This window comes from Cariama cristata, unplaced genomic scaffold, assembly GCF_000690535.1.
Source record: "Cariama cristata isolate BGI_N322 unplaced genomic scaffold, ASM69053v1 scaffold5482, whole genome shotgun sequence".
Lineage (NCBI taxonomy): Eukaryota > Metazoa > Chordata > Aves > Cariamiformes > Cariamidae > Cariama > Cariama cristata.
Window position 1 is genome coordinate 1 of NW_009604286.1, and position 12,520 is coordinate 12,520.

The window sequence follows — 12,520 nt, forward strand, 5'->3', positions numbered from 1 at the left end:
CCCAGAGGATTTATTTAATATAGATGAATTCCAGATAGAAACTTTAGCAGCTGACAACAAAAGACTTCATGAAGAGATTGCAAGACTAGAAAAAGAAAAGGAAAGTGAGCCGGTTAGTAAATTGTGTCTATGCTTGTTTATATGATGGATTTGAATTTTCTATTATTGACCATTATTGTCATTATCAAATGGAGATACTGATGATATATTTCAACAAATAGAAAATTATTTTCAGTGCTCTCTGAGATTTTAATTAGGCCAGATTACTACAGACTCTATACCATTGTAGTACAAGGCATTTACTGTGGAGTCTTCAGTTGCTATTTGTTTGATTGATATTTTGCAGATATTTTCAGGTAATGAGGGCTTGCATTGGATGAAATATTAGTAAAATACTTGAACCACTTTTTTTTCTGAATTTCAATATTATCTTTTCCAAAAGTGTTGGTATGAGAACTTCTTCGCGGATGACAGCATGGGATTCAGTGGTAACAATGTATTTCAGGGAAAACGCTTTGTTTGAAAAGATGTAATCTGCTTTCAGTATGTCATAAGTTTAAAAATGGTTTAGTGGCTGTGCAGCTGGCAAATTGAGATTCCTGCCTACTGTGCAAAGTAAGTATGCTGCGCAAAGCAGGTATGCTGCTTGTATTCCCAGCTTTCCTTGCACTTACTTTTATCTGTCCTTAGTGTATTATTATACTTAAGTTGTGAATTACCTGTAGTAAGAACTTTCTTAATGCAATGCCTAATGCAAATCAAAGACTAAATGCTGAAATGCAAGAATTAAGGTACAAACCATCTTTTCAACCTTTTTTGTTATTTTTAAGATGCTTAACTTGATTCAGCTGTCAGAGATAAAAATTATTGAAGTCTTTTTTTTGTTATTTTCAAGATGCTTAACTTTATTCAGCTGTCAGAGATAAAAATTATTGAAGTTCTTTTATATCTATACTATTGAAGTTGATCAATTACTTTATTGTCTTGTCTGGAAAGTAAGATCATTATTTTAGAGTAATATAATGTGGTTGTTCTTTCCATCCATTTACTAGGATCGTAGAGTATCACTACGAAATGTGAAATCATCTCTTCAAGCAGATGTCCAGAAATACCAGGCTTATTTGGCTAATCTGGAATCTCATATAGCCATCCTTGATCAAAAAATGGAAGGTGTTAATGAGGAAGTTGAGACAGCGGGTAAGAAAGTCTTGGTCACATGGCATACTGAAGCTAGAAATAGGTTTAAAATAATTGTAATTCTCAGCTTCAGGACAGAGTGAGATACTTAGTGTATGATGATGCTACAAATAAACTTTCCAAAATGGATTACTACTAAAGAGATTTTTTTGCCTGATAGCTGTTTGTGTACTAAAGTAATGAAGTACAGATATTATTTACTCATAAAAATACAGAGAGGTTAGGTTTAACTGTATAGGCCGGTATTTTACATCTATTTCACAAATGTTTTGTGAACTTAGAAATGGAAGTAGAAGCAATGAAGCAGGAGAATGCCCGGCTCCAGCACATCTTTGATAACCAAAAGTACTCAGTTGCGGACATTGAGAGAATAAATCATGAGAGAAATGAGTTGCAGCAAACCATTAACAAACTGACTAAGGAAGTGGAAGCAGAAGAACATCAGCTGTGGAACGAAGAGCTAAAATATGCTAGGAATAAAGAGGCGGTATGTGAAAACCCTACTACACTGAGAAGTGGCTATCAGTTTTCATCATGCAAGCTTATACTTGGGACTTAGACGATTTTGTTAACTTCTTTCCTAGATAATCTTAGAACAGCATAGATATTTCTTAACAGCTAAAGTGACAAGAATGGCTTCTGTTTATAATCTCTGTGAAAAATGTTTCTTTTTTTCCTATTTTCTGTTTTGAGCATAATGACAATGTTTGTTTGGTTTTTTTTTCTGCATCATAAGGGACATAGCTAGAATATGCACCACTGTCAGCTCTCACTGTTAAAGCGTCAAGAGCTTTGATAACGTTAGCTTGAAACTGCTTTGATAACACAAGCAATTTCAGGCTAATGTTAAGATTTCACAGCAAGGAAGTAATGCAAAACTAGTGCTTCGAAATCAATATCTCTGCGTGCATTTAGGGCCAGATTGGTCCCTTCTGTAGAAGTTCTAATAGATTTTTTTTTTAAGGGCTAAATTCAATTCCCTCAAACAGAACAAAAAGAAGTGGTCCTGTAAGTGGTGGGATTTAAAAGCTTCTGCTTTGCTAGATGGAGAGCTAAAAGAAAGTTTCAAATACATTTTGCATTTGGCAGGATTACACTTTATCAAGCAGTTGGTATTAACTTAAATTCCTCATACTGTGCAAGTATGAAGCACACAAAACTGGAAAAAATCCTTCTGTGTGGTGTTTGCATAAAAATGGCACTCACTAATCAGAACAGAGCATTTAATAAGCTTTGTCTGCAGGTACGCTCAAGTTAAAGTTTGTTATTAGGCTGTGTGGCTGCATAGCATTTCCTGTCAAAACCAATCAGAGAAGGCATATCAACACGATGACTGATTATTGTTTTAGTTATTTGTATTGTTTCCAAGCATGTTTTTCTTTCCCAAAAAAAAACTAATCCTCAAAAAATTGAGGCAGGAAAAAAATATGGCAGATGGGTAGGGAAAACCACAGGTTTTCGTAAAACAGCACTTAATTCAAACAATGCAAACTGCTGGCCTGTCCATACATACAGCTCTTGCATACTGTGGAATGACATGGAACCACGTTTGTACAGAGCAACTCGGAAACCTGTTTAAAGAACTACAGGAATACTTTTTGCAAAGCTTTTCACTTGTATTTCTTCTACAATTTTTGCCCTTTTCTCCTCTGAACAGATTGAAATGCAACTGGCAGAGTACCATAAACTGGCTCGAAAGCTGAAATTAATTCCAGTAAGTGCTGAGAATTCCAAAGGCCATGACTTTGAGATTCAGTTTAATCCTGAGGCAGGACCAAATTGCCTAGTCAAATACAGAACTCAGATCAAGGTAAGCAGAGTCAACACTGAATGTTTCTGTTACCACTTGCAAAAAAAATGTGTTTCTTTGGAAATGTGGGACAGGTATCTCTCAGCCTCTCCATGAAACTTCATTGAAAAGCTGGTGTGATGCAGTGCCTTAACTCATTATAGCATAGGAAGGAAATTTGGTATTGGAGGGTACAGCAGCCTAAATAAAAACGGGAGAGGGAAAAGATGTACTGGGGTACATCTTCGTTCAAATTAACAAATTGCATTAGCCAGATCTTCTTGTATGTGTATTACAGGCTCCCCTTATGGAGATCATAAACCAGACTGAGGAAGAAATTAGGAAGGCTACTCAACGGAAAATGAGTTTGGAAGATACTTTAGAACAGGTGTGTTGGTTAATGAAGATTGGGACTAACATACTATGTTACTGCTGGTCTCATTTCACCTTTTGCATGAGTGAAGTGCGGTGCGGTGGGTTAGCTTTTGTTTTGGTTGGTTTTGATGGGGTGTTTTTGTTGGGTTGGGGCTTGTGGGGGGGAGGAAGATTGCTTTAATTATAATTTTGTGAGAATTAGTCTCTTCTATTGGTTGAAATAATGTGTATTCCCTGCATTGAAGATTATGCAGCTTACATATATGTTTGACCATAAACATTGGAAAGATTTGTTTTTAATACGTTGCCCATTCCAGTCTGTTGTGTCACTTACTATCACTGACAAGTTGTCATCAGGAAGATTTTTAGCAATGTTGGGTTCAGGATGGATTGGAAGAATGAGAATTTTATTTCCCCATTCTTCTTCCCCGACTTCAGTTTATTGCTGAGCATGACAGTATATGGTAGGGAATATCCTTTTGGGCAATTTTGATCAACTGTTGTGGCTATGCACCTTCCCAACCCTCACGCCTGCCCCTACCCTACTCACTGAGGGGCCGTGGGAGCGAGAGAAAGCCTTGATGCTATGCAAGTGCTATTCAGCAAGAGCCAAAGCATAGGTGTACTACCAACACTGTTTTAGCCACTTACCCAAAACAAAGCACCATACAAGCTGCTATGAAGAATGTTAATGCCATCCCAGCCTGACCCAGCTTAAATATTTCTGGGCTACCACATGTTGTTTGTGATGGCATGGATTTATATGTTGGAATTATTTTTGATTTATATCTTCTTGGCCATGTTTTCATTCTAGGTGAATGTAATGGTAGTGGACAAGAAAAGCAGTGTTAAAATGCTGAAAGAAGAAGCTGAAAAGCTGGATGATCTTTACCATCAAAAGCTTAAGGTAGAACTTCTTATAGGTTGATGCCAATTTATCCTTAATGATATCCTTATCTTTAATCTCTGTATTTATACGTAAGTTTTTGGTTTCCATTTTTGTTGTTTGGACTTCTGCCCTTGCCTCCTTCCATTCCTCTTGCAGGATTCTCTCATTCGTTTCAGAAATATTTGGGTGCTACCTTAAGTGCATCAGTTTTCACTTTCTTGTAAGAGAATCTGGCATCATACTTTGGCAGATCCTGTAAATCATAAGCTACTACATCCAGTAATAAAAGCAGTGGCAATCACCTCCTGACCTCAGGATGTCTCAAAGCATGTGTTTCAATGAGATTTTAGAGTTAACAGTATCTGCCTTGTCTTTTCAGTTTTTATATAATACATACACTTGCAGTTTTTAGTAAACGTGTTTAATCACATTAAAAACTATGGAAAACATTATCTGACTAAAAACATATTAAATGCTTTAATGAAATAAAACTGTTGCTTTCTTTTTCTTCCCCAGTGGGGGAGCAGTCCCTATCCTTTTCCTCACTTCTAGTTTAGCAACAAGATGTAGCGCTCAGTTAACAACTAAGTGGCTGCTTCAGTACCTCCTAGCCTCTCTAACAGCATGGATTTGGTGGGGCTGTGGTGCCCAGGAGAATAATGCTTTTTGAACTCAGCTAGTGTTTAACAGATCTACTCCTTCAAATAGAAACTTTTCTGCTATAACCATGAAACGGGGTTATTTCATTGCTCATACCTGCTTAGGGGACTGAAGGCAATTCATTTAGTTTATTGTTTTCAAAACCACCTGAAATTTAACTTTTGATCTGTGCTGTGGCAAATGCATTTCTCTTAAGGTGAGCTCATCAAATACTCAGTTGCACCTGGATGGTTATAACAAGGCATAGTTGTAATAACATGTAATTCCTCATGTAATTTTTAAAATTCTATTCATAAGACTTCAGTATTAAAATTACTTTTGAAGGACGATGTTTCAGTAATTTACCAGAATTGCATGTTTAGTTGCTGCTGGAACTTAGTTTGGTTTTGTGCATTCAGTTGTGCTAAGTCTAGTGTCAACAGTGTCATCCTCCTTGGAGAGATGATTACTTACATTTGGTACTCATCTTTCTGACACAAAAGGGAAAAGCAATTTTCTTCCTCAAATGTGATTTTATTTTTGTAACCTAGAAACAGTTGTTCATGATGTTCCATTTCTAATATTTAAAGTACGTAAATAACACTTTCTGAGATGAACTTTGAAGGGAAAATAGCTGCCACACAGACCTTGAAATACAGTTAGAGAAAAAAAGGGAAGGTTAGGCTGGTTTTGGGTGGAAGATGATATAGAAAATCCCTGAAACTTGAGGTTTTGGGGGGACGTCCTTTGAGGGTTTTTTTTTTTGTTTTTTGTTTGGAGTTACTTGTGTGAATTCTGAATTCAAGTATCAGCACGTAATCAGGTAATATAAAAGAGAAAAAAAAAAATCCTAATTACTCCTGAGTTATGCAACTTATTTTTATTTTTTTTTTTCTTTGTTTACAGGAAGCAGAAGAGGAAGAGCAAAAATGTGCAAATGAACTGGAATTGTTAGAGAAGCATAAACAATTACTTGAGAGTGGTGTCAATGAAGGTCTCAGTGAAGCCACAAATGAATTGCATGATCTTCAAAGACAGTAAGGCCCATAACTTCAAGTTGTGTAGTTTATTTTGGGTTTTATGTGTTTTAAAGATAAAGACATTTTCTTGAATCCTAATGTAAAATTATTTGGTGAGCAGGTATCCATCTCGGTATATTAATTTCACAAATTTACAACTGAAAGATGTTTGTCCTTGACACTTATTTTGCTAGAACATTTGTCTGCTGTATCAGAAGTCCTGTTTTCCCTGTAATTTTTTTCATATATATGGTTGTAGTAAGGAAATTAGTTTGTTTCCAAACTTATGTGACAACTACATTTTTATAGCCTAAAGTCTGGAGAGACTATTCTGACTCAAGGTACTTTGTTTCTTATAATACGATCCTTTTTCTTCTAAGTTGAGTATTAATATACAAATCTAACTTGGTTCAAGTCAATACTAATAGAAGAAATTATGGCTAAACACGAGGATATATCGGACTTGGTGAAGTGATTGTTTCAGATGTCAGGAATTTTGTAATTACAGACATGACTTTCTGAGTGTCTTTACTTTTTAGATATCAAGTTGTTATGCAAACAACAACAGAAGAGACCAGGAAAGCTGGTGATAACTTGAATCGTCTTTTAGAGGTGATTGCTACTCATGTAGTATCTATAGAGGTAAGCTAAAATTCGATATTCAGAATTAAATCTTTCTGGAGACATTTGCAACTGCAGTTAAACACATGGCAATCAGAACTTACTCTTTCCAATAAAGTACCAGTTATTTAGGGCTGCTGCACTGAGTCTGTAGATTCTAGTTAAATAAATTTGTTGAAAAAACCTTTGGTATAAATCATTAGAATTGATCATTAAAATTCAGCAGTAACAGTATGCCAGGTTTAATCTGCCTCTGGTAGACGAAGTCTTTAACTGAAATCACTTAACTTGTGCAATGACTGCTTAAAATGCTTTAGTGGAACCAGTACAATAGAGACCATGATAGTTCTAATAAACTTTCTATAACTCATTTCTAGAAATATCTTGATGAACAGAATGTGAAAATTGACAGAGACTATGAAGAATTCATGTCTGAAGATCTATTGTCAACCTTGACTGGAATTCTAGACAGTTACAAAAAGAAGGCTGAAAGTTTGTAACTACCAAAAAGGTGGAAATGAAAACTTTGCATTTCTGAAGCTCTCCTATGGTGCCTTCTAAAAGGATGGGTACTTCCTGGGTTTAGCAGTGAAACTGTTTTTAAGTGTAAGGAAATGTTTATGAACTTTCTTTGGTTTATTGACACAAATACATTAAAGAATTAAACAATATATTTGCATTTTCTTAAAAAAGGCTTTGCTTACACTTCCTCCTTGCAATATGTTATAGATGATTACAGACATCTGTGAGAAGACAACTGTGGAACAACTTAATTTCATTTTTTTCTTTATAATCAAATAATTTGTGGTCTTCTAGGAACATTAGTAAGACAAATGCACAGTTAACCTGATAAAATAACAAGCCAGAGTGGACTTAAAGATGGAACTGCAAGTGACAGCACAAATGCTGAGGGTACTGACAACTTGACACACTGCTACTTAAAAATAATCAGGGCTTCTTGCAAACCTGTAAGATTGCTGAGAAAATAGTTACGCTTTCCTTTCTGGAGTATAGTTTGTGCATTTTGTAGTATACGTATGTATTTAGCACACGTGCATCATAGTACACATCGTTCCCCAAGCCTTTCTTGTAGTAGCAAGACCAAATGTAAGTGTCTTTCAGTCTCCTGGCTTGTTCAGTTATCTGTGAAACTACTCAGAGACCCCTCTTACGTGAGTAAGATTTTTTTTTTTTTTTAACAAAAACATCTTTGAAAAGATCCGTAGTAGTTATACAGTAGTCTTGTAAATAGTCTAGAGAAAGAAAGGTAGGTAGTTTGAAAACGAAGTTCTGTCTATAACTGCTCATAGTCCCAGACGAAACCTCACTGTACTTCTTGAAGATGTATTCCAGAGAGAGCTCTAAGTAGGACAATGTATGAATTCTGGCAATAGAGCTCATCAGTTGTAGATTTGGCTAATGTTGGATACATAAAAATGGTCTGAAATGAGTCTGCGTTCTTCTTGTTAGACCAGTAGGACAGATTATTTGATTTTCCTTCTTCAGGAAAGTAGCAGTAAAATTAGTGTATGGGGAGCTCCAGTCCAAATACATTGAAGAAAATGTAACCCTATCTCTTGAACATGTACGTCTTTGTTCAGTGCTATGTGGAAGTAGTCTCTTATCTACTTTGTATATAACTTTGTGGTTAAAAAAAAAAATAAATCAGCATTTATGTCTTGGATAGTTTAGTTTATGATGGTATTTCCTAATAAAAATATTTGAGTGTTTTTAAGAGTTCAGTGATATTTATCACTGATTCAAATATACAATGATAAAACCAACTTTGCAGTCTGTTTAAAACTTATTAGCAGCCGATAGCTAAATGAAGTTGCTACTTAATTAAACACAATATTTTGAATGAAAGGCAGATCCCTAGGATATACAACAAAACTTAACTTGGACCATCTGAACGCACACTGCAACTAACAACTGAACTGCCTTTAATTCTAGGCTATTTTTGCAGAGCATATATAAAGCTCAGTTGTCCTTAGCATAGTGTGTGAATCTTCTGGCTCTGGTATGAGTATTTTGTTTCAAATATTATGATAACGATGGCATTATTTAAGCTTCTGACTTTCAGTTCTTTTGTTGTACACCACAAGTTTAATTTGACAGCCATAAAAGTTTTCTGACAGGTAGGTAGTATTTCTGCTTTCTTCTGTTGTCCTCTGTCATTTTACCTTTACAAACTCTTACTTTTTTTTCTGTAACAGCCTAATCCTTATCAAATCTCAGTTCCTTCTCCTTAGAAACTTTTTTCTTTTGTGATTTTTCTAATAGTTTTGTTATCTAAAGCAATATTCTTCTAATTAAGGAAAACTTAAACCATAAACTGTGAACCATACAGAATAATCAAGTTCCTTTAAAATATGTGCTTATTTAGGGGCTACGCTCCCTCTTGGCTGTCTCTGCTTCTATAACTGACTGTTCTTGTGTGTTTGTTAGTATCTGCAGGTTCTTTGCCATGTGGACTAAAGCAATTTTCTTCTAATTAAGGAAAACTTAAACCATGAACTTGATTATTCTGTATGGTTCACAGTTTCTTTAAAATATGTGCTTATTTAGGGGCTACGCTCCCTCTTGGCTGTCTCTGCTTCTATAACTGACTGTTCTTGTGTGTTTGTTAGTATCTGCAGGTTCTTTGCCATGTGGACTAGTCAGTTGACTGAGTAAATAAAAGCAAAATAAATGTCATTTCCAGAGACTAATACTAACCCAATGGTAATGGTTTAAAGAATCAAGGTCGCAACGACCTTCCTTCATGTACTGGCAAATGTAATATTCTGAAATGAAAGTAGCCTGAGTAATAAAAACTCCACATTTGTAATGTTGGCCACATGTTTTTCTTAACTGGGCTGAACTATTGATCTGGATGTCAGTTAAACTGAATTGACTTTAGAACCAGCTCAGGCTTTGACCTAGGTTCTGTAAAATACTGTGGGGATTTATGTTGTAACATAGATTAACATCAGCTGCTGCTTGCTAGGTAATATGTCTTCGCATTTTAAAATGGAGGGAATTTTTCAGTGCTTCTTGAACATGGTTCCTGTGTGATATTTGAAGACAGGTAGTCCGTTATGTCTGATTTGTATCCTGGAATGCGGCTTTTAAATTTAGACAATAGACACTAGAACACAATTACTGCTCTTGATTTGGCTTTGTTTCCTTTTTCACCAGAATGTACCACTGGCACCTCCACATTTCAGTAGTATGAGTCGTTTGTAATTTTTTTTGGTTTTTGTATAGATATAGTTCCCTGATTTATTGCTAGTGTATCTTTTGTACAGTTTAATATGCCTTAAGTTTATGTATTTTTATACTCAATAAAATTTCTTAAACCTGTTTCTCTGAAGGACAGATTCTTACTGCAAGTATAGAAACATGACATATAAAGCACAATTAATTTGATTTTCCTGGAGGAACTAGGTGATTATCTTAGGGGATTCATATGTGCTATGGTTGCTATTAAATGTGCATTGTGCAGAGGAAAAATAAATATAGAAATATGTTTCATATAAATTGCAAAGGAATAAAAACTGTCTTAACCTTTTGAAAAATAGATGGCTTTTTAAAAACTCTAAGGAACAGAGGTCCAAGCTACTTTGACAACTTGATTTGTGTGCATAGAAACGCGTGAAGGAATGTCCCGCGTTAAGGAACAGAAGGAGCACGGAAGACTCTCACAGCCCTTGGTGCCCTCGCTCGATGAGGGACTACTGATGCCATAGCCAATGTCCTTTCTTAGGGAAGCACACTGACGTCTTCAGTCCTGGAGCAGGAGATGGGCAGAGACTGATCAGTTAGCCTGAGAAAACTTCATTTTGCAGGCTCTTTCTGTAGATCTTGATTAATTTACGGATTTTTCTAGCAGATGTCAGTTTGCATCGATACAACAGCAAGATCTGGCAGAAGAGTACCTGCATGCAGTTTTGCTGCCTGTTTTTCAGATTTGTAGATAAAAAATTTACTGGAGGAATAAAAGGCAATTGTTACTTATCACAGGTCAGGCAACAGTAATGATTGCCAAGCAGAGAAAATAGCCTAGATCATTTATTGCTCACACTTGAGACTGTCCATGGTACTGGTCTGACCACAGGGTACCACCTAAAACGTTGCAGATGCCGGGTCTGTTGTGCTCGACTCCCCGCTGGAGAGGGAACCTCTGGTGAACCCCACTTCCTAAGGGTCTGCCAGTCCCAGTATTTGCCCGAAGTGGACAGGATCTCACGTCTGTCTACAGGATGACTGACTGTTGTCCCTCCGCTCCAGAAGTCCTTATCAACAGCTTTGCGATAACAAGGAGTCTTTGATGTGTGGTCTGTATGGTGTCTTCCCTAACACCTCATGTGTGAGATCACAGTTTTCAGTGGCAGTGTCTTATCTGGTCAGTGTTTTAGTCTTAGAACCCTTTGCACAGGGATCGGATTTACAAGGCACAGGAAATTGTCTGTTATTCCAATTCCACCTCCAGTGAAATATTTACCAGTTTGGCAAGACTCCAAAACAGAAGGAAAGACAGGTGGTGATGAAATGCTTATAAATATTTTGAAACAGGCAAGATGTATGGAATTTTCTTTCACTTTGCATACCAGGATTCAGAACACTGAATGCCTCTGTACCAGTAGAAATCACACAGCCTTTTGGAGAACACTGAATGCTAGCACAGTCACGCATGACCACCGGTGCACCCAGCTGAAAGGAAAGTCCTTCACTATTCTGCCTTGACTAGAGCAGCTGGAGTTACCAGTTCTAATTATCTGGCAGGTCTTAATTAGCAAGGGGCATTGCATGAGATTTGAAGTGCAGAGCAATGGGCTCCGCTTGATTAATACTGTATAGTGACGTTGTCCTCTCCCACTCCCAAGGGTTTGGCCATCAGTTGTAAGAAGGTCACAAGGAAAGCTGTAGAGCCGAGTCACACAAGGTGAGAAAGGGGAAACTACAGCCAGAGGTTGTACTGTTCAGAGAAGTGTAGGGTTTTTACGAGGAAAACCACCAACTTGAAAGATATAAAATTGTAAAGGAATAAACAGGAAATCAGAGAATGGCAATTGAGCATCCCTGAGGGTCTCTACCAGAAACCAGCAAAGATCAACCTTTCCCACCTGACCGATTACTCAAGATATTCCTCAGGCGTTTTATCGTGGGTGCTGAGCACACACTTAGCCTAGAAGCCGCCTTCTGCTTGTGCTATAACAAAAACTCTATGATACTCATCTACAGAATCTCTGCATGGCAAAAGATGCCCACAGTGAGAAAGAGAGGGCAATGGTTACTGTGTCACCATCCCAAAACCCGGAGCATGGGGCAAGGCCATGCAGAGACATTGACATGACTCAGCAGTCGCCCAGTCTTGCCTGGCCTTGGCCTATTGGCTTGGACTCCATGGTGTGACGCTGCTCCTGGCGCTGGTGATGAAGGCATTCCTTGGTGGCCAGGAGAAAGCAGCCAGGGTGAGGGGAAAAGTGAGACAACAGTGCCAAAAGCCATGGTGATGGGCAGAGTAAAAGAGGGAAGCAGCCTTTCAGAGAAGCAGCAAGTAATAAGGATGCTCAGCTACAAAAAGGCTGGATGATAAGTAAGACCATGTAGCAGCAATACTGACTTGAATTGAAAAGCATAATGTCCCACTCATGTAGTAGGACCTTTTCTATGACAACGTATTTATGAAGTTTTCCTATTTCTTACACATCTTGCAGGAGAGAATGATGTATTTGATCCCAGTCTTTATGACTTGTAACAGTGTGGTTGGAAGGACTTCTTCAGATATGGTCTTAAAAAAACAAACAAACTTTGCAAGTGTCATCGTTTAACCCCGGCCAGCAGCTCAGCCCCACCCAGCCGCTCGCTCACTCCCACCACAGTGGGATGGAGGAGAGAATTGGAAGGGAGAAAGAGAAAACTCATGGTTGAGACAAAGATGGTTTAACAGGTAAAGCAAAAGCCGTGCACACAAGCCAAGCAAACCAAGGAATTCACTCCCCACTC

At 37.4% G+C, this 12,520-nt stretch overlaps 1 protein-coding gene across 1 annotated transcript; it reads left to right on the forward strand.

The window, feature by feature from the left end:
• Positions 1-4: 4 nt before the first annotated feature.
• On the forward strand, positions 5-7,206 carry NDC80 (NDC80 kinetochore complex component; the record flags this gene model as incomplete). Its single annotated transcript, XM_009695511.1, has 9 exons — positions 5-112; positions 1,053-1,197; positions 1,479-1,684; positions 2,855-3,007; positions 3,285-3,374; positions 4,176-4,268; positions 5,796-5,926; positions 6,448-6,550; positions 6,907-7,206. Coding segments are annotated over 9 exons (1,152 nt in total), but the record flags the coding sequence as incomplete, so codon positions are not given.
• Positions 7,207-12,520: the final 5,314 nt, after the last annotated feature.